Genomic DNA, 22,955 nt, shown 5'->3' with positions numbered 1-22,955 from the left:
GGCGGTCTCTGCCAGTCAACACACTCGGTCGGCTTGTGCGCATTTGTGCTGTACGTGTCCCTTCACGTTTCCACTTAACTATCACATAGGAAACAGTGGACCTACGGACGTTTAAGTGACACCCAATCACCTGACCACGTTCGAAGTCCATGAGTCCCAAGGAGCGCCCCATTCTGCTCTCCACGATGTCTAATGACTAGTGAGGTTGCTGATATGTTGTACCTGGCAGTAGATGGCAGCACAATGCACCTAATAAGAAAAACGTATGTTTTTGGGGGTATCCGGATACTTTTGATCACATATTTCATATGAGGCCGCGTCCGCGATGGCGCAGTTTCGAATGGTTGGAAGCGTGTCAGTGGGCCGGCACTCCTTGAATTTGGTAGAAAGGTATACTTTCCAAGTATTAGTGACATGGGTTTCTATGTCTCCACGCCTCAAACCTAATGGATTGGCAAAATAGTCGTCTCGTATTACATGCCTAAAGCATTATTACTGTATCTCGAACTATTTACAAAGTAGCGGAGTGTACGACTGTTCACGTTATTCGAGGAACCGTATATAGCATAGGAACTGTTTATAGTGCTCGATGATGTTGTGCTCGATGATGTTAATGCGGTTGTGTTACTTATTGGAGGGAGGAGGAGATTTCCATCTCTGGCTCAGTCAAATACGAGCTGGTGCTGCTCGTTAAATGGTAACAAACGGAGAGACGAAGGTGTGTATTGTGTTCGCAGGAGATGGCGGCGACAGCGCGCGAGCAACTGTCGCTCTCGCCGGCACAGCCGCAGCCGAAGCGCAACAAACGTAAGAACTTCCAGCCGCGCAACATCGTGTGCGACGCGCCCGAGTCGGACTGCGACTGCGAGGCGGAGGTGCCGACGGCGTCCGCGGCTGGCTGCGGCGAAGCCGAGCTGGACGGCGACGACGACGACGACGATGACGGCGCTGGCGCCGGCGCGCCCAGCCAGCCGGCGGCGCAGCGGCGCGCGCTAGACCTCAGCTGCTCGCGCACCAGCCCCGAGGACGCGCCCGCCATGAAGGAGTACGCCGAGAACACCATGAAGGAGCTGCTCAGCATCTACGGCCTCAGCGGCGCCGACATGGCCGAGACCATCACCAAGAACGTGCCCATCGCCAACTTCTCCTCGGGTGAGTCGCGCAGCTCACGAGAGGTTGTGAACTGCCGGAAGATTAGTATGCCAACTACTTGCCCGCCTACCACTATAAAATAGCGGGAAGATCAGGCTAATACCTTTTAGAGTGTCAGAGTCCTTCTAGAACAGTGGTAGTCAATGGTCCTTACCTCCCAGTCGGGCGTTCCAGCTTTTATGGTAGGCGGTTGGCATTAGGGGTTTTAAAAACATTTTTATTAAGTTTTCAAAAAATTTTTACATAAATGTGTAATGTTATCACGTACTTCTGTGTGGACCAGCATTCAGATTTCCGTCTGGCCATTCTCATTTGATTTTTCCGAGCTTTCCCTAAGTCAGTTCATGCTAATGCAGGCTTGGATCCATAAATAGATCAAGTACGCTACTTTCCCCAGTCTGTCTCAAACTTAGCTAGTGATACCGACTTAGACGAAGTATTGAGCTCAGGTACGCTTACCGGAGGATGAAAACAATGACATCTTTCACAGCCCGTAGCTTGTCGATTGAGGTGCACTGAAAACGTTCGTGTGCGGTTTTGGAATTACAGTTTAAACTGAAACTTACATCTGTAATAATTTAAATCCCTACTTTATACACCTTGAGATCCAGAGTGGGACGTCCCAGAAATTGGTCGACTGTATGTATATAACTAGAACACGACAGATGGCCTGATGGCCTAGTTCGCGAAATTGATATTGTGATGACGATCTTCATTTACGAAAAATACTACGTATTTCTCTATTATTATGTTCTACAATAAAGTGATCGAAACAAGGTCCTTGACAGTTGCAGAGGCTGCTTCGCGCATCTGTCTCAGGCAATCACGTAACGTAATTTTGTATACGTCGCGATGGCAACGTATTAGTCGTTTCGCAGCTCCATAGAGGACTGCAAAAGTTTTTGCTTCCCAGTTGGAAGCTGGCTACAGCGCTGCCAGGCTGTCAGGGATCTTCTTTTGCCAATTAGACGATAGATAAGTAAATATTCCCCCCCCCCACCCCCATCATTTTGTTGATATAAGATTTATCCAACATGTACAAGTTATCACTATAATGAAACTTAAATATTTGTTACAACTTGATGTTAAATTTTCCTTTATCGCAGGCGGAGATCTCACTATGACCTATTAATAGCCATTTTGAGACAGAAATGTATTTGATTCAGCTGAAACAAATTATCTTAAATGTAGAGTTTTGAGGTATAGAGTAAAGTATTAACTTCCTTTCTTAGTAAAGAAATCAAATTCAGTACTCGGACTTCGGATATTAAGGTATTATTTTGTAAGGAAGAATAGCATATGTTTATGTTGGTAGAATCAGTTGGCCTTCAGATTCTTGACAAAACGTAATTTGAAATCTAGTCACAACTTAAATTGTATTTTAACTAAGTATAGCGAGAAAGTTGGAACTGAGTGATCGAAACTGCAGTAACTTATAATGTTCACTACAAATGTTATTTACCGATGCAATCCTCTGTTATGCAGCACTTTCGTTTTCACATAAAAACTCAAGCCAATCAAGGAATGATAACCAAAGACACTCCCATTGACGCTACTGGCCAAGAAGCTTGGTTTAAAATTTTTTGTCATACCACTGTAGAACGTTAACAGGCTTTTGCTGTTAAGGAGCTTGCGCTTTCGGTTTACAATCTGTCATGTCAGTCTTATCAGCGTGACATGTGAAAAGTATACTATCATCTTCCATTATAATTGTATCGAAGAATTACAGATAATTGGGACGAACATTTCCTTAAGTCTAGCGAAGCATTAAACATGACCATATTTAGTAGACCGTTGTCGTCATATAAGTTTTGACTAATAACACAAAGAAACTAATGTCATCCAATAAGTCGTTGGGTTTTGTACTTTTGCTAAAAGCAGTTACCGGCTGCAGCTTCATTATCTTCGCTATGTAATTAGTATTAGAAATTATTTAAAAACATAGAAATAGCAAAACCCAGCCACTAGTGGCAGAGAGAAAACACGCGAAGCACTTTGTACGTGTAGGAAACGTGCAGCCTGTGTCGTGTGCCTTTGTGGTTGATGCAATAGCTAATAACCTCGTTTTACTGAGAAACGTTATGCTTTGAAATTACTTCTGCCTGAATTACTACTCATAATTTAGTTTAAAAAAGTTCCCCTCAATGTTAAAATGATAACCGACGAAAAACTGTTTCAGTGGAACGTTGAACACGTAGATTTTCGACTGAAATATTAATGTTGCTTTGAGAGCGCATATTGAAAAAGTACTTGGACACGAAGTAACAAGTATCTCGAATATGTCGTCTCCGTGTTAGATCTAAGCTGCAGTAGCACTGCAGGATAATTAGAAGCTCTCGGTGACCTTGTGATTGTGTCTGTGTTCCCAGGAAAGCCCGAGTCCAAGTCCTGGCGGGCCGGCACAATGTATATCATTGGATATTAGAACGTTTGTGCCCAGTGAATACGACCGTCGGCCACCCCAATTTACTTATTCCAGACAATTTTAATCTCCTGTTCATTTCAGCAGACGGAATTGTTTTTGTGTCGCGTGATATTACGCCCTCAAAGCAAAAAGCGCGCCATTCGCTTTTATGTTATTTAATTGGGCATTCTTTAATCTCTAGGTTGTCAGCTTAATGGGAAAAGACGTTAACTTAATATTCCTTTCAGCCGTATCCTTTTAATTTAGTCTTTTAAACTGGACTATATTTCGGTGAAACTGTTTCTAAGGTGTGTTTAGATCCGCCGCAAAAAATGTAAATTGATCGAGCCTATTCGTTCTCTTTATAGAGGAAAATAACTGGTTGTAATTGGAACGCCGTTGTATTTCATACACCTCGAAATGGCGAATTACACTCTTTCTGCTGTAATAAAGTATGCAAAAACAAGAAAAAATGTCACTAGGCGGATGGAGGAAATGAGCAGCTGCAGGGCTGCCCTGAGGTCGAATCCCTGCGGGCGGTAGACTTCTCAGGACAATTCTTTTACGGCTAACGAAGACCACCTGAATCAGCTGCAGCCTTCCACACACTGACGCACTCGCCCAGAAGAATCTCTCGTATACAATCATCGTTGGTTGCATTAGTATTCAACTTCGTAAATATCCGTTTTCCATTACCACAAATAGGTGGCTAACGGAATTAAAAACGTTTTCCATTCCCAGAAATAGGTGGTTAACGGATTTACAGACGAACAAGATTTGTTTCCTAACCCCAGTTTCTCTCATTCTTCTACGCGACAGTGGAATTCCTTGCCAATTTTTTTTTGTTTCTCACCGACAGGCTGGTTTTTAACATTTCTGGCATGGGTATCTTCAGCGCTGTCACTTCTGATAGTAGGCCGGTGTCTCTGTAGAAAGTTGGATATAAATGAAACTTCTATAAATTTTCTGTACTTCGCAGTTTAAATCAGTTTTACGGAATATTATGTTTCTTTAAAACCAATGTTTTTAAAATCGGCGCCAGTTTGGGTTTGGATTCTTTGGGGAAGGAGACCAGACAGCGAGGTCATCGGTCTCATCGGATTAGGGAAGGACGGGGAAGGAAGTCGGCCGTGCTCTTTCAAAGGAACCATCCCGGCATTTGCCTGGAGCGATTTAGGGAAATCACGGAAAACCTAAATCAGGATGGCCGGACGCGGGATTGAACCGTCGTCCTCCCGAATGCGAGTCCAGTATCTAACCACTGCGCCACCTCGCTCGGTCGGTACCAGGCTTCACGTGTCTTATCGGTGTGTCTGGTCGTGAAAAATTTAGAGAACCCTGAATAAGGCAATTTAATCGAGCATTTATTAGTAACTGCTCAGTGTCTTCCACTGATATTATGAGCACACAGAGATTCTTAACATTGTTTTTTGCTAATCAGAATGAAACGCCCGTCTTTTGAAAGTATGTAAAGTGGACAGAGCACACATTTCACTTGTGTCAATTATGTTAGTTGTGCCAGTTATCTTATTCAACCATTGTTTAACGATTTCCCAGTTCCACTTTTTATGGACTATACATCTTACAAACACTAAGAACCAAAGCTTCAAAGTGCTTCTCCACAAGTGGGGTGGTCAGAAATAGTCTGAATAGCTTCTAACGTTGTTGCAGCATAGGTTGTGCTGAGAAATAATGGTTAAGAAAGAAAATCGAAATGTTGCTTCGTTTCTGAGTTAATTAACATTGAAATTAGCCAATCAAGCCGTTGATGGCGCAAATTCAAGCGGCCCGCCAAATACAATTAGTGCCAGTTGTTCTCATAACGTAGATACAGCGCAAGAAACTGCTTAACCTTTGGCTCGGGTTCGATCCTTACTATGGCCTAATGCCCAAATTTTGATCACTCTTTTGTTCCGTTTTAGGAAACAAAACGGAATAGACGTTTGGCGACGTCTCTGGAGGGCAGCTTGAATTCGCGAGCGCAATTGCCTGATTGGCTAACTTGGCCACTTAACTCGGAAATGGTCCAGTGTGTCGAAAGTTTTCCTTAATAATTATTTCTCAGCACAACCTACCCTGTAACACCTTTACAACTTCTCAAACTGTTCCTGACCACCTTATATATTTGCTCAGTCTCTACGCTGTTGTAGGTCGAATAATTTTGCAAAAGAAAATGTTTAGAAACGGTCACTATCTATTAATCCGGCACAGGATGCCCTATCTTCCAGAACTGTGATTCTCAGTTTTGAAATATTGGCCATGGACTACAATTAGCACTTTTCATTCCAATGGATAACTCGTCTTCATGCGAGCAACACAGCGGTTGACAGCCTGTGTTCTGCGGGATCGTGAGGAACCAAGCAAATGTTCCGCGTACGTACAAATTCGTGTCATTTCTATGAGCAACTGTGGCGAAATACTGTCATTGAGCTCTTGTGCGCCTCAAGTCATCCTTCTTATGAGCAGTGTTGTATGGAATGGGGACAGAGAAACATGGGAAAGCAATGTCCGGAATGCAGCTTCTGCCCCCTGAGAATATCAGCTTGCAAAGCAAAAACGTATTCACGATTATTGTTTCAGAAAAAGATACGGAGATGTTCTGGAGGCTTGCGCTTTTTTTTGTTTTTGTTTGCAGAGATGAGGTTTACAGCCATCTGATTCACAAATACATGAGCACATCTGGCGGGACTGTTCATCATAAATGAACACATGTGTGATCGGCGTAAGACGTATCATCTCTTTCCGTCAGCACTGCAATTAGCATTTCAAGTGGAGCGTGCGCCCGATAGCTGTTTATGCGACCAGCCTGAAACTTCGCACAAGTTGTGAGCGATGGTAGGAAGTGCTGTATTCATTCTATGTATTAATTACCTTTGCGTTCCTGTAGTCGTAAAATGTGATGGGTTATCTGATATTCAGTCGGCATTTTTCCTCCAGTTCTCAAGCATTGAATTTATAGTGAAAGTCACACCAGTCTGAACAAAACAAATCGTGACAAAATGTCAGTTTTAGTTTGTTGCCAAAATACAGGATGTCCCACTCAAAGCTCCCTGATTTCAAGTACCCAGGAGAGTAAAACCACAGTAGATACGACAATGAAAAATTCACCACATTGTAGAGCGTCTCAAAGAATTTATATTCCCGCGTCAGAAGTGCCAAGTAACGTCGACAGAGTGCAGCATGGTCGCATGAAGCGAAAATGGCGACTTCACAGCAGCGCACAAGCAGTGGTATGGTTTGCAGAAACATAATTGCCGATTGCTGTGCAAAGAAATTAATGTCGTGTGTATGAATGTTATCCACCTGATGTGAAAACAATTAAGGAATGGCATAGGAAGTTTCTGGCAACAAGAAGTGTTCTGAAACATTCTGGCGGTGCACGTTACAGAGTTTCAGAAGAGACAGAGGAGGACATCAGACAAACGTTTCTCAGAAGCCCACGTAAGTCAATTCGTCAACCATTGCATTGTGTATTTCACCAGCGTCTTAGTATGTGTGCTTAGAAAGTGCAAATTCTGCAACATCTGACGCTGAACGACAAACCACACTGACAAAAATTTGCTGTGGATATGCTGCAGCATATTGATATGGATGCCAGCTTCCTAGAAAGATGTTTATTCTCAGATGAGGCAACCTTTCATCTATTAGGAAGGGTTAATAGGAATAATGTTCGGATTTGGGGTTCGCAAAATCCGCACGTTGTCATTGAATATCTTCGTGATAGCCCTAAACTAAACGTTTGGTGTAGGCTAATGTACGGCAGGATTGTTGGACCGTTCTTCTTTGCGGAACAAACAGTGAGTGGGTCAGTGTATCTGAACATGTTGGGGCAGTTTGTGTACACTCAGATACAAGACTTGAAACGCAACATCATTTTTCAACAAGATGGAGCTCCGCCGCATTGGTCAACGGCTGTTTACAAGTTCCTGGATAGGAAATTTCCCAATCGTTCTACATCTTCATCTACATGGATACTCTGCAAATCACATTTAAGTGCCTGGCAGAGGATATGGGAACAGAGGACCCATTGCCTGGCCACCACGTTCACCCGACATTACGCCGCTTGATTTCTTCATGTGGGGATTCGTGAAGAACCGCATGTATGTGAATAAAGTGGACGATATTCCTACATTGCGACATCGTATCACTAATGCGATTGCAACAATAACAGAGGAAATGTTACAAAGAACTTGGCAAGAAACTGAATATAGACTCAATATTCTTCGTGCTGCAAATGGTTCAAATGTAAAGGTATATTGATGATAAATAAATAAATTCTTTGAGATGCTCTACAATGTGGTGCATTTTTCATTGTCGTATCTACTATGATTTTTTTCCTGGATCTTTGGAATCAGGGAGGTTTGAATGGGACACCCTGTACTATGCCATCATTGCGTCTTCATTACTAATATTCATGAACGACTGTATTACTTCCGTACTGGATTGTGCAGAGGGAACTACATAACAGTTTTGGTTTGATTTAAGGCACTGTGAAGAACGTAGGTCGCGCATCTCTCTGCTGGATTGGAACACCCTGTAGAAGAATATACAGATCAAATTTACCCATTTTTGTTGAGGAAGTATTTGGAAGTATTTGGAAGCACAACTGCAGGCCTTTTGCGGTAATAACCAAAGTATGACAGTGTTGCAACTTTGGGAAATTTTGACATGGCACCTACTTTTTATGGGCGGATAGCCGCATCTCTGTGGCGCACTTATTCAGTTATGCCAAAAATCGTAAAAACCACAGTTTATAAAATAATGCGCGTATCTAATCTGTGTCACGTGGAAACATAAAATGGAGGTTTTCAGGTTGGACAGGGCAGTCGGTTACATTGGTGCCGATGAGGATGGAGATAATCGTCGGAAGCTCGAGCGCACTGTTCCGAAATGGCACGCTTCAGTTAGAGGAATGCCGGCGAGTTGCTTAGCGCGTGCCCGATGGCAGCAGTAAGCGCCAGACGGGACGGAGGCTTCTCAGCGAGGGGCGCATTCGGTCAGTGTCGGCCGTGAGTGCGGAAAATGAGAGAAAAGCCAGCGTGGCGCGCCCGCCGCCGCATTGTCTGAGCCGGACCCCCGCTGCCCGCGCCGCCGCCATCTTGAAATTAACGGGGAAAAATAAATGCGTGCTCATTTCTCAAGACCTATTTTTCTTTGAATCGTTTCGTTTCTCTCTGCTGACATTCTCCCTTTTTTTATTGCCACAACAAAAGTTCCAACGCTGCTCGGCTCTACCTCTCTCTCATTCTGCCTCTTTCTCTCGCTCACTCTCACTGCGTTTCTCATTTTTCTGTTTTCCTCTCTCGCTCCCTCTTTCTTCATCACTGGCAAGCCTGTTTGAATTACCACAAGGCTAAATGGATCTCGTAATAAATCTTAGTCAATACTTGTCAGTTAATTTGGAAAAAGTTTATTCGGCACGGTGTGGCGGGCAGGGTATTAGTTTGGCCGTCGTGTCGGCGTTTCTCGCCTCCGTGGAAACGCGCCGCTCTGCCAGATTTGCATTCGCTAAACGCGAGAGTGTGTTCGGGGAACGAAGCCGGATCTCGCGCGACGCGGCCTAATCTTGCAAACGGCCCTCCTCTACGATACGCTATCTTTTTCTATGTCGCCCAAAGTTATTTGCGAGTCCATTTTAAATGGACGCTCTAAATGCCCGCTATATTTCTGCCTCACCTGTCGTTTATAGCGACAAGATGGATTTGTTCATTTCAGCCGCGAGTTGTGCCGCGGACATGAGCGTAATTTATATTCTCGTGACTCTTCCGCAGAATAGGATCGTAGCCACACTACACGCGTGTTCCCCACAGTGGTAGCACTCCCTCCACCGGCTGTACTTTGCTACAGGCCGAACATAGGGGCGTTCTATGTTACAGATACAAAATTGATAGCATCTTTTATCAGGATTCATTGCGTTTCTCTGAATGGTATAACCAAGTAAAATTCTCGACCACTTGCTTCTGTAATATCGCAAAACTCGTTTCCGTTTACTTGGGCAGCAAGACACATCAATTATAAAGGCGTGGAATCTTCTTGTGTAATTCCCGGAAAACTCTGTGACAAAATTAACTTTACATAGCAATTTTGTAACTCGCGGATTTTATTCCGTTCACGTAGAACAATGGTATGCCTTATTGAATGTTGTGTACTTAATATATAATTGGAGGAAGAGAGAGTGTGTGTGTGTGTTCAAAAAATGCCTCTAAGCACTATGGTACTTAACATCTGAGGTCATCAGTCCCCTAGACTTAGAGCTACTTAAAACCTAACTAACCTAAGGACATCACACACATCCGTGCCTGAGCCGGGATTCGAATTTGCGACCAGAGCAGCCGTTTGGTTCCGGACTGAAGCGCCTAGAACCGCTCGGTCACTGCAAGAGAGTGTGTGTGTGTGAGAGAGAGAAAGGCAGAGTGAGATCTGAACTTATAGAAAACAGGCATCAATACTTCCTACGCCGACATCAGTATTTTGAGAATTTCCAGTTCCTGTGTGTGAATTAAGAGGTTTAATGTCAGTCTGCAAAGTCAAGAGGTTCGATATCCTGTTCTAATACGCCTTAGGAAATTTTGCTGTTTTTTACCAGCTGTCCACCCAAACAATAATGCACGAAAATCTCAGTTCACATTATGACTTGGGTTTATACGTTTAAGTCCCCCCCCCCCCTTTCCTCCCTATAAACTGACACGAGAATAGCACACCGCCCGAAAGGATTTTGACAGTAAAGTGCTGTCGTGTTTTATCTACTGGATAATAACGATTTGGTTTCAATATTTTCCATTTCTGCGTGTCGTGGTGTAGTATTGCTGTACGGCAGGTGAAGTACGTCGATGTGAATTATGCTTCGCATTTCATGGCTTCGTTTGGTGTCACAAGAATGTTTAACGCAAATCCTGTTCTCACCTAGAGTTGGGAGGTCACAAGCGTTGGAGGGGGCACACTTAACAAAACAACTGGAAGTTGCAGTTTGACGTCTCGTCCATAGCGATACCTCAAGAAACGGACCACTTGCTTCGTTGGAGAAGGATAAGGGATAGAGTCCAGATCGTGACTTTATCACAGGAACGTGAAAACATTCGCCTCAAATGAGTTTGGGAACGTACATCTTATTGGCTGGATAGGATTTGATTCCCGCTGTTCCGAAATGCCTTTTCGATGCATTAAACTCTGTGTTTTGTACAGGGGTTGGACAAAAATATGGAAGTACAGTGAGAATGCATGATTGAACATATATGCAGATGCTAGCCAACTTGCTGCTTGTGTGGTGTGTATTTGACGAAGGCACCTGTGCAATGCGCTAAGTACGTTGCAAGTGTCACTCGTGATCAGTAAAGTGTTCTGCGTGGTAGTTGAGTGTACTGCTCGGAGCTCAGTGCATTCGAACGTGGGCGAGTCGTTGGTACTCGTATGGTGGATTCTTCCGTACTCAAGGTAGTCGAAGTGTTTGATGTTCCAAGAGGCGCCGCGTCGAAGATTTATACCGCATACAGGGAAAGCGGAGAACAACAGCCACTCTTTCACAACACAGATGAAAGCGTGTGTTGAAAGATGGTGACAGATAGTCATTGAAGACGAGAGTGACGAAAAGCTGCAAATGTCGCTGCAGAAATGAATGTGGCTCTCGCGAACCCTGTCAGCACCAAAACAATACCAAGCGAACTCCGTAAGCAGGAGACTGCAGGACGAGTTGGAATTCCGAATCCACTCAGCTGTGATACGAATTCCCCTAACAGGAAAACGTTGCGCCGAAGCCATAAACCCTGAAATATAGAGCAATGGAGGAAGGTCATTTGATCGGATGAGTCTTCTTTTCACGCTTCTTCCAACTTATTTTCGAGTTTACGACTGGGTTACACCGTCCTAAGCCTACTATGGGGATTGCTTGCTGAGACTGAAACGTGACGGGGTTCAGTGATACTTTGGGTAGCCATATCCCGGTATTCCATCGGCCTCATGGTTACTCTGCCAGGTTGCATGATCGTCAAGAATAGTGTGACCATTTGGCTGATAATGTTCTTCCCATGGTGTAGTGTTTGTTCCCCAATGGTAATGTTGTGTTAAAAGGCTACAGACCCCCTGTTCGCACAGCTCGCATCGTCCAGGTCTGGTTTTATGGGCACGAGGATGAACTGTCACATCTCCCCTGGCCATCATAATCTCAGTATTAATGAGCCTTTATGGTCTACTTTGTAGGGAAGGGCATATGATTGCTATCCACCTCCATCATCGTTACCTGAACTTATCACTACTTTGCGCAGAGAACGGTATAAGATTCCCTTGAAAACCATACATAACCTGCATTTATCCATTCCGAGAAAGTGGTTTGGAATGCCAACGGGTGTGCTACACAATATTATGCATGATAATGCGTTGTGTTTTTGCTGTTGCCATATTTTTGGTTCAAATGGCTCTGAGCACTATGGGACTTAACATCTGAGGTCATCAGTCCCCTAGAACTTAAACCTAACTAACCTAAGGACATCACATACATCCATACCTGAGGCAGGATTCGAACCTGCGACCGTAGCGGTCTCGCGATTCCAGACAGAAGCGCTTAGCACCGCTCGGTCACAGCGGCCGGCGCCATATTTTTGGCCAACTCCTTTATGTCATAGCGCATCTGCTGTTGACGGAGATGGTGTTTATGGGAAAAGATTTGTATTAGGGCTAAATCACTACATGCAGCAGAGACCGGGTGTACAAATAAAAAGGAAGGTGAGAGTTTAAAGTCCGGTCCACAAGTGCAGTCGTTCGCGATAGAGCACAAGCTCGGATTAATAAAGAATGGCGAAGGAAAACGGCCGTGCCCTTTCGAAGGAACCATCCCGGCATTTGCTTGGAGTGATTTAGTGAAATCAAGAAATACCTTCCTTTGGATGACCAGACGGATATCTGATCCGTCGTCCTTCAGATTGCAAAGTCCAGTGTGCTCACCACTGCACTACCTCGCTCGGAGAAAGTAGGTAAGTAGAGATTTCTAGATACACATGAGGTCAGAAGGATGAATTGTCTCCAGTCACAGAGTTAACGACGTGAAAATTCAGTGAACAACTTTTAGGAAATGCTGTAAACGAACCACAAGAAACACTGTGAAACTTGCTATGTGCATGAGGTTAACTGAAGTAAATCAGCGAGAGTAAAGTAGTACTCTTTAATAATGGCACGTATTAATTACGTGGCCTTATCTTGGGCGCTGTTCAAGTGTAAAAATCGTATAGAAACTTCCAATAAACAGCACGATCGTGAAATGTTCATTCAGACCCCACAGGAGCATCGTACTATCGTTCACATCGTAAATGGCATACTCTGGAGGGAACGTGTCACATTTAATAACATATTAATGTGGAGTAGGTTTTGGTACATACAGTTCTTCCGTTTACGTCCTTTAATGACGCCTGTAGGGATTTCAGCTGTATAATCATTGACGCTGTCTTTTTCACTGGGCTCCAGCCGTGTGGGAGTGCGCAGGAGAGCTGAGATTGCTATGGGTACATGTTCCCATCACTGCACGTTACGTGTGTAAAGTTATCATTCTTTTGGTCGGAAAAGCTGGATCGCGATGTGCGACAAGGCGACCACGGGAACTCGTCCCCTAGAACTGGAGTCCAACCGTGCGCCGATTAGCGGAGTAATACGACCCCCTGGTGCAACCGGAGGAGTGCACAGTTAACACTGACGCGAGCGGGAAAACCTGTTCCGGGGAAAGGCGCCTTCTGCGCAAATGCTCGGATAGCGACGAATAAATCTGCGCCAGCCTCAGAGGCAGAACATGCGAGAGTACGCGCGCGTCCTTGGCTGCTGCCTTTCCATTAATTCTCCCAGATTCGGTTGAAGGCGCTTCCGTTAGCTCAGTACGTCCGCGTGCCTATAAATCTTGACGACCCGTCTTCAAGACTGTGACGGCAGTGGTCCGTATACATTATTTTTCTTAGCACTGTCGTAGTGTGGTCTCTAATGTGTCAAAAAATTCGTAAACCCATTAATTCGTCCGATATTTAGGCAAAAGAACGATACGTTCAAAATATGCTCCAAATATAGATGCTGTGACATTCTGACTCATCTATCCATCTGTACTAACATAAATACTGTATATTTCATGTTTCCGATATTTCAAGGGAACATTCCCAAACGTTTAAATAAATGATCTTGATGAAGCATGGTGGGTGTGTAGAGGGGGCAAAGTAATGCAATAAGTATTTTTTTGTTCGTGCCCTGTTTGACTTTTAAGGTGAACAACATACCCTGAATTGTAATGTGCATTTTAGCTTTCAAAATTGGTTCAAACTGCTCTGAGCACTATGGGACTTAACATCTATCGTCATCAGTCTCCTAGACCTTAGAACTACTTAAACTCAACCAACCTAAGGACATCACACAACACCCAGTCATCACGAGGCCATTTTAGTTTTAGAGAGAATATCTTCGAAACCATGATAAATGTTTCTCATATAAATGTTGATATGTAATTAACGTTGTTGGAAACTGTATAATCAAATTTTGTAATAATTTGAAATGTTGCAAATTATTCCACCATTAACTTACGTTACAACACAAATAAGAAGCTTTCAAGCCACATACTTCCATGTGTAATAAAGCTGGTGTCTGAAATACCTTTTCTGGAAGTAAGCTGTACACAATGTGCTGTGGGATATTTTCAACATACCTAATTAAAGCTTCTAAACATTCACTGTTATTCTATTTATTTTACTTTCGTTTGTTTTATCTTTTAAATTGTTATTTTGCTTTTACATATTTTTTTTTTAATTTGGCGTTTCACATGTATGTATTTTGTTAATTGAACATAATAAGTAAATCATTATTATGATACAAAATCATTACAACAATAATAATTATCATTACTGTAAGCAGTAATGATACAGCATTCAATGATAGCATTTATATACAGATTATAATCAGTATATAAATGCTTAAAACATAACATATTTTTCAACCATACATATAAAATGAATGAAATTTTTTCGCATGATGTACATGACAGAGAGTACAATGAAAAACAAATTCTGCAGGATTTTAAATTGTCTTGGCTGAGCCTTTAAATGTCCTGATTTGTATCAGGCTTCTTTCAGTACATCGTAAGCCTTGGCAAAGAGATATAATTAAGTACTTGTGACTACTCCTTGATTATATTGTTTCTGAAGTGCAGATTGACATCACAATCATTCAGCATAATTATGTCTGCAAATTGTCTCACAAAGTTCTTCCACAATCGAAATCTGTATATGTCCCATGACTGCCCTTTAGGATCACTAGATAAACAAGTTCCCTGCCCTCAGGTACAAAGATCTAAGCAGATCTTCAGCACTGACCACCCAAAGAATCAAAGGATAATATAGATTCCTCTCCCTCACTGGGAAAGAAAACATGTTTCAAATGTATTTCGATCTGGACAGATATTTGTTTATCAGATTTTGATGCTGTCAAAGGTCTTTTGGGGATTCAAGAAAGATTTTCGAATTCTCGACCCAAACTCACCATTAGTTTCTTTTAAAACTATGAAAATGCAGATGGTCAGTATGAAAAACACCGCTTTTAGTGTTGTGCCCGAGAACAAGAACTCGTTCATCAGGTGATCCCCAAAGCGCTAGACGGTACAGGTACCGTTGTACGATATATGAAGATTTCGATGTTGAAAGAATTTTGGGGGAAGATTTTCCGATATAGTTTTTTTGAATGATTATAATGTCAATCTCCACATGAGAAACAATGTAATTAAGCTGCAGTCACTAGTATATAATCAATTATCTTCCCCAAGGCATATTAATGTAATGAAATAATGCCTGATACAAATCTGGATATTTAGAGGATCACCTGTGACAGTTTGAAATCTTGCTGAATATTGTGTTCTCAGTCATGTTTATGTGAAGAAATTTTGTTCATTTTATCTGAATGGAGAAAAAACAGCTATGTGTTAAGCATTTCCGTACAGCTCATCGTTGTTATCATGGTTTCGTATCATATTAATAAGTTATTTATTATTTTCAGTTAACAAAATACATTTATGTGAATTGGTAAACTAAAAAAACAACACAGACGTGAATGTAAAACGTAAAATTTTAAATTTAAAACATAAAACAAATATTAGTAAAATAAATACTTAGAATAACAGTGAATGGTAGCTATTTTAATTGGGTATGTTGAAAATACTCTGACAGCACACAGGGTATTTCAGAAACCAGCTTTATTACACGTGGCTGTATGTGGTTTGAAAGCTTCTTTAATTTATGTTGCGACAACAGTTTTCATTTTTCAAAATTAAGTAATGGTGATGAGGTATTTTGCAAAATTTCAAATTGTTAAAATAGTTGATTATACAGTTTTCAGTAATGTAATTATATATCCGCTTTCATATGAAAAACGTCTTCCGTGGAGTGTTTCACCCTGTAAAAGTGAAATTGGGCACCAAAAAAGATATGTATTGCATTATTTTGTGCCCTCTGTGAACCTGCCAAGTTTCGTAAAGCTCGTTTATTTATACTTGGGAATGTCCCCTTGTTAGATATGAGGTGTGTTTCTAAGGAGGCGTTCACATTATAAGCCTAATACATTTTGTATGTGAACTCCACTTGGGAAAACTCTCGATTATTTGAAGTAAAGAGAAACTGTAATTTAGAGTGCTGTGATATGGAGACAGGGAACACTTCTTCATTTGGTCAAGACACCGAAGGTAGCTGACAAGGCAGTGATTATGGAAATATTCTGTCAGCAATCTGAAGCGGTTCAGGAAAACCACGGAAGGCGTACTTCAGTATGTCTGGACGAGAATTTTCATTACACCCAGTGCGTAACAACCGTTTTTGACCCCAGAAATTTGTGGGCTTGCTCAGAAATTGGCTTAGAAGTGCGTGTTGAAAACTAGGTGAATATCACACTTATGAGCCGGGTGCAATCTTGGTTGCAGCATTCCCGCCACTTCTCTCCATTCTAGAAAAGCAATGAACTTTTACTCTGTTACTCTGGTGCATTCCAGTAGCATTAGGTAAACTATGCATAGCTGATTTAGTTCTTAATACAAATACCTCGTTCACAATTTTTGTTGTTTCTTCTTTGTTTCACAGTTAGATTATTTTTATCAGTACATCTGTCACGGAATAGTGAGAATTCGATTTTGATTAATATGTATTTCCTTCACTCACATTTATCACTAGCCAGCTGTAACCAGATGCATCAGTTAGAGAAGACAAAATTTTATGTTTCACAATTATTTGAAAGAAATCTGGATCTTATGTCTTGCTATATTGGCTTCGTTGAGTTTCATTGGCTAAAGATGTCTCCTCAGTATCCGTATCATAAACTACCATAGGCAAAGCATTAAACGTAATATTTAGCACTTTTTTGAACAAAAATTGCCACAGAATGCTCACACAATATATGGTAATAGAATTTTTAATTTCGCTCAAAAGTTCCTCGTATTCTTTCATTTACTTTTATTCTGAACCAGTTTGTCGTGGTAGTATAGGTAAGAGAGTAACTAGTGGTTGTTCGGTGGGTGAGCAGAAATTTTTGCTGGCGTAATTCATTCTTGGTTGCGTGGCTTTCCAGAATCGCTTAAGGCAGATGCTCGAGAATACACAAGAAAACGCTACAGGTTTCTCTTAAAGTTTTCTACGCACTTTATGAGGTGTAATTGAATGCACACGCACTTTTGTTGTTATGAGCAAATATTGTGCGAGCGACGCTATCTGATGCACAAACAGAGGTCGTAATAATCATTTTTCCCATGCGTCAGCATCACTCGTTTTGGTTTCGAACTTTTTATTTAAGTCTGGAGAGCATTTCTAAATGTCGAGAGCTTGTCTCGTAATAATACAACTCACAATTCTGCAATTTTTGAGCGCACTCCTTAACCCCAAATAGCTGCACAGGAAGTGAAAGCGGCTACCTTTCTCCCGTTTTGAGTGCCGGATGCGAGTCGCGCGCATACGGCGACGCTTCTGTCTAGCGCCTTGCCCGTGGAGGCTATGCAACCGACCTCGCACCGGTTATAAATCACTTATCACGGCGAGGCCACAATTATTCTTGCGAGAAAAAGTCAAGTGTAACAAATTATTGTCTTGCATTTAATAAACCACGCTCGTTTCGGAACGTTGCTCCTTGCTAATTAACGTCTGCCAAAACCTCGTTTTAAGCAGTCGGGTTTTTCTGTGTGACTGCCCGAAAGAAATGGCCTATCTGCTTCGACTCTAAGTAACACACATTTAAAACTTGCGACTTTGTTTGTGATGTAAGCTACCAAGGTGCCACGTGCTGAATTGCAGCTGAAGAACCTAGACTTTATAAAAATACTCTAACTCTCCTAGCGTTCGATTTGCTTGGAGTGTACATTGTTTACTTTAGTATGAGAGAATTTGTTCTGTAGCTACTTTTAACCGGCGGTGTCTCATTTTAGTGTGTAATGATTAAGTAACGGACGTTCCTTTACATGGTATGATGTGCCTGTTATAAAGTCACGCCATGAATCACTTTTTCCATATGTCACTTATTCTTACAAATAAAACATGTCCGTAGATTTCCGAGATTTCGTGGAGAATAGTTCAGTGTGTCTCCTGTCGAACCTGTTCGTCATATTTTCCTCGTCTCTGTCGTTAAGCCAGTTACGCGTCATTGCCGTTATCAGCATTTCATCTTCGAGCAGATACTAGGAAACTTCAAGGTCACAAACTGGACAATGTTGGGTTGATTCATATGCAGTCCAGGTTTCCAATTCTTTGTCATGAAATTACAAAAAAAGTGAAAAAAGTCATTCAGCGGAAGTATTGATAGATTTTATTAGCTTTCGCGTTTACAGTAGGACATAAATAACGGAAGAAAAAAGAGGAAGGACAGAAAGAAATGTTACAGCGCCAATCATCAGAAAGTTATATATTATCTGCCATAAAAGGCAAGTAGTGACACAAAGATTAGACTGAAATTTCAAACAAATATGTCTACGCGGCGACAACAGCTAGTGACAGACATGGTGCACGGGAAACCTGGTTGGTTATGGTGTGAAACGTGTCTCGGACGTAAATGTGGCCTTTACAAATTCGAGGTTGCAGAAGAGTGTACCCGGTAGTCGTAACTGCAGAGATCTCCGATGGTGATTTGCACATGACACTTGTCCTGAACTACTCTCCAAAGCGCATGCTCTAATACGAGCGAGACTCATTGACGTCTGTGCATACGAAGAACAGTAGAAAGCAGTGATGCACAGGTTGGTAGCGAGTTGTGTTTCTGAACGAGATGTATCATTGCTGATGTAAAAGAAAGGGAGAAGGGGGTAAACTTCGACGTCTCCTTGGCAATGACTTCAGCGGAGACGGAGAACGTTGGCTTACTTGCGAGAAGATTTTTGAGGGAAATGTTGTTAGTCTTGCCGAAGGAACCAATCCGGCTGCTCTCTCGGATGCTAGTCCACCGCGCCACTTCCTCCAATCATTACGGGTTACAATGATGGCCTGACAAGTCACGAAATTGTGCTTTTAATATTCTGCTAAGCCATTTACGAGAAGCTCGGGCTGCGCGTAAAAAAATAAATCAGTGAAAACTGGACGTGATCGTGGCGTGCAAAAGAACACGAGTAGTATCATTATAATTTATATTTAGCAACAGTGTGCGCACTTGTCGCAATAGTCGAATTCAGGAATCGGAGCGAGAGCAGCAGCGCCCTCGGCCTCTCGTGCTTGGGCGATCTGATTGGCTGGGCTGCGAGCGGAGGCTTCGCGCAGTGCTCTGGTAGCTGGGCCTCCGGCGCGCCGCCTTCATTTGTTATTCCTCTCGTGATTAATGATCTTACTAAAGTGCGTGCAGGCAAAAAACACTCAAAAACCGAAATAGAAAGGAATACGGTACAGTCGCTTTTGGTATCAAGTGGTCTCCTCGATCCTCGGCGCTGGAGGCGCGATTGTGGTCAGCTGGGGTCTCTGGGGAAAACGGTGAGAAGCACATTGGTGGAGGTGCTCTCGCCGCCGCAGCTGCTGCTGGTTCTGGGAACAGTAACACAGTGCACTTGTACAAGCTTAATATCATAAACGGACTGCTAGGTTTTCGTTTAGTCCTCAAGCGTGAAACTTTGGAACCAGGGGTGGGGCGGTGTGCTCCTACCGAACAAGTTTCAGAGCTGCTGACAGGTTACTTGTGTTTTCTAATTGTCGCACTTTGGTGGCCAAGATACCAAGACAGCGAGTGCTTACTGCACTATATCAATAGCGCTATAATATCGCTGATTGAATCATATCGTACAGTCGTTTGAATCGTAGCAAATAGGACATTTCATACAGTAACCCAACACTTCAGTAACGACTACACAGTGACGGGTCCATTGAACGAATTTTCGTCATTATTCTGAAGCAAGTGTTATTGAAGGGCATGTTCACTTTACTAAAATATAATTTTTTACTTAGCTGATTGCTGTGAAGTTGGCTCAGTTGTCTTCTCTTCAGGATTATGATAATTTACGAAGGAAATACACTGATTCCAAGATTATGAATCATGAATTACGTAATGAACTAATATTCAACTCTTTTTTTTGAACTCTTCGAATATTAGGTTGACAAAATCTAACATCCAGTTGCTCCTTTCAACTACTGATTCCAGCCAAATACGTCTGCCTTCCGCCACATCTCTAACATGACTTGATTCGATTACATCATACTTACAGTCAAGTGGGTGGACTCAGCTGTGGTACTGGGCTCGTGATTTCCTCTCCGAGAGGTCACAATTCGTAGTAATTGACGGAAAGTCATCGAGTAAAACAGAAATGATTTTTGTCGTTCCCCGTAAAACAGAAATGATTTTTGTCGTTCCCCAAGATAGTGTTATGGGCCTTCTGCTGTTACTTATCTATATAAACGATTTAGGAGACAATCTGAGCAGCCGCCTTAAGGTTGTTTCCAGATGATGCTGTCGGTTATGGTCTAGTAAAGTCATCAGAAAATCAAAACAAATTGCAAAATGATTTAGATAAGATATCTGTATGGTACGAAAATTGGTAATTGACCCTAAATAATGAAAAACTGAAAGTGAGGTCACCCACATGAGTGCTAAAAGGAATCTGTCAAACCTCGGGCACATAATAAATCAATCAAATCTAAAGACCATAAATTCGACTGAATACCTAGGAATGATGATGACGAACGACTTAAATTGGAAATAAAAATAAGAAAATGATCTGGTGAAGGCGAACCAAAGACTATGTTTTATTGGCTGAACTCTTAGACGATGCACAGATCTACGAAAGAGACTGCCTACACCACACTCGTTCGTCCTCTTTTGGAATGCTGCTGCTCGATGTGGGATCCTTACCAGATAGGATTAACGCAGTACATCTAGAAAGTTCCAAGAAGGGCAGCACAATTTGTGTTACTGAGAAATAGGGGAGAGAGTGTCTCGGACATGATAAACGATTTGTGGTGGCAGTCATGAAAATAAAGGCATTTTTCATTGCGGCAGGATCTTCTCATAAAATTTCAACCTACAGCTTTCTGCTCGGTGTGTGAAAATAGTTTGTTGGCGTCCACCTACATATTGAAAATAATTATCGTCATAAAATAAGAGAAATTAGAGCTTGCACGGAAAGGTTTAAGTGTTCGTTTTTCCCGCGCACTGTTCGAGAGTGAGACGGTAGAGAAATATCTTGAAGGTGGTTCGATGAAATTTCTGCCAGGCACTTACTTGATTGTGAATTGCGGAGTAATCATGTAGATGTAGGGGCAGAGAGATTTAAATTATTTACATCGTTGTCAAAGATATTGCTCCAGTTAACCAATGTGTATTCAGCAAAACTTAGTGAAAATAATTTTACAGCATTTCATGTTAGAAATTCAAAGTTATCCTAATGACATAAAATATAAATTGTTGTGCATGAAACAATGAATTGTAGTTAACATAGTTGCACATGAACTTTTGTATTTAAAATCAAATTATCGATACGCAACGGCATCGATGGTTTCAACATATGTATCATATGTATCAGGCTTGATTACATCACAATACTCACAACAAAATAATGACTGCTGTTTCTTGTAGGTACGCGTTTTCACATCCCAGTTTGCAAATTCGATGAGGAGCATTATGAACTATTTACACAATGAACGGCACAAAGAAAATTAAACTGTGAAACAAATCATATAAATAACACCTTCGAGAGTCCGATTTTCCGGATTTCAAGCGCCGGTAACGTGAGAACTGCATACTCTGTACTGTTATCCCAGACTACCTGCCCCATTCATCAAATTCCTTCCACCTTCCTCCCTCCGACGGATTTTATTAGTGTTCTTCCAATATCCTGACCCAGAACCGCTTTGTTGTATGTACAATTGTTACAGATGGGTCAATTGGGGTATTCAGTTCTTGGAAACTGTACAAACGGAGCAGGAGCGTACTTTTTATGTTTCTTGTGATTTTCGTAAATCAATTCGGAGGGATGTTGCGATGGTTCCTTCAACAAAGCTTCGCTCAATTCTTCTCTCCATCAGTGTCCAAGTCGCCAAGTGTCCAGTTTCTGCTGACCTCAGTAAGTGGCGATGCACAATAATTAAGGCACTGGACTTGTAGTCCACATCCTGGCTATCCAGATGTAGGGTTGCCATAGATTCCCAAAATTACTGCATGGGAATATTTACAAGGTTACAGCAACAAGGCTATGGCCAATTTCCTCCTGTGTCCTTGGTTCATCTGAGCTAGTATGTGTGACTTAAGACTTCGATTTCGAATCGCTTTAAAACGTTAAATCTCCCTAGCTCCAAAAGCAATGTTCGAAAAGTTTCCTGAGTCATTGCAGGTTATGAGGTATCTTGCAGTCAATGGCCAACGTAGTTAAGAGACCTTTCGGAAATTAAATCAGCTCGTGTTGGTGGTCCGTCTATAGTACTGCGTGACTTAGTGTTTAAACATCTCCTCCTAAGCCACTGGATCGATTTCAAACTCGGTACGTGCATCACTTCCTGGTTGGAAGGAAGAGCTGTGTGACTTAAGATCTAATATCATATGAAAGGGGTGCGGTGAGAATGAAATAGAAGCGTAACTAACAGCCACAAACACATTTATTCCATATTTGAGGAGAGGATTTAATGGTTTGCAACAAACTTCACACACTTATTTCGTACCAGACAATATCCTCATATACCGCTGACCGGACCTGCAAAATTATGTCTCTGTGCGACACGTACTTAGCAGATGACTACATAAACACAGAGATGCGTGAAAAACTGCCAAATCAGGAATGACGTTTTCATTGCCTACATCTTTACTAGAATTCTGTTCGCAACGTATTTTGGAGACGGGATCCATATATATCACTGAATATACCTACAAAATTATATCATTTTATGACAAATAGCTCAGTAGATATGGCGTCATAAACACGGAGACTCGTGAAAAACTAGCTTTTCTTAAAACAGAG

The 22,955-nt window shown here is 42.0% G+C and overlaps 1 protein-coding gene across 10 annotated transcripts in view; it reads left to right on the top strand.

Annotated features, from left to right (window-relative positions):
* LOC126297825 (zinc finger protein castor homolog 1-like) overlaps window positions 1-22,955 on the top strand; it is a 317,673-nt gene that overhangs the window by 138,155 nt on the left and 156,563 nt on the right. For all 10 annotated transcript variants that reach the window (XM_049989060.1, XM_049989063.1, XM_049989068.1 and 7 more), the window contains one exon: window positions 738-1,152. In XM_049989060.1, the coding sequence (XP_049845017.1) occupies window positions 738-1,152 (415 nt within the window). The remainder of the gene's footprint in view (window positions 1-737; window positions 1,153-22,955) is intronic.

Source organism: Schistocerca gregaria, chromosome X (assembly GCF_023897955.1).
Source record: "Schistocerca gregaria isolate iqSchGreg1 chromosome X, iqSchGreg1.2, whole genome shotgun sequence".
In the NCBI taxonomy this organism is placed as follows: domain Eukaryota; kingdom Metazoa; phylum Arthropoda; class Insecta; order Orthoptera; family Acrididae; genus Schistocerca; species Schistocerca gregaria.
Note: the sequence above shows the minus strand (reverse complement) of the source record. Positions and strands in the feature narration are given on the sequence as shown.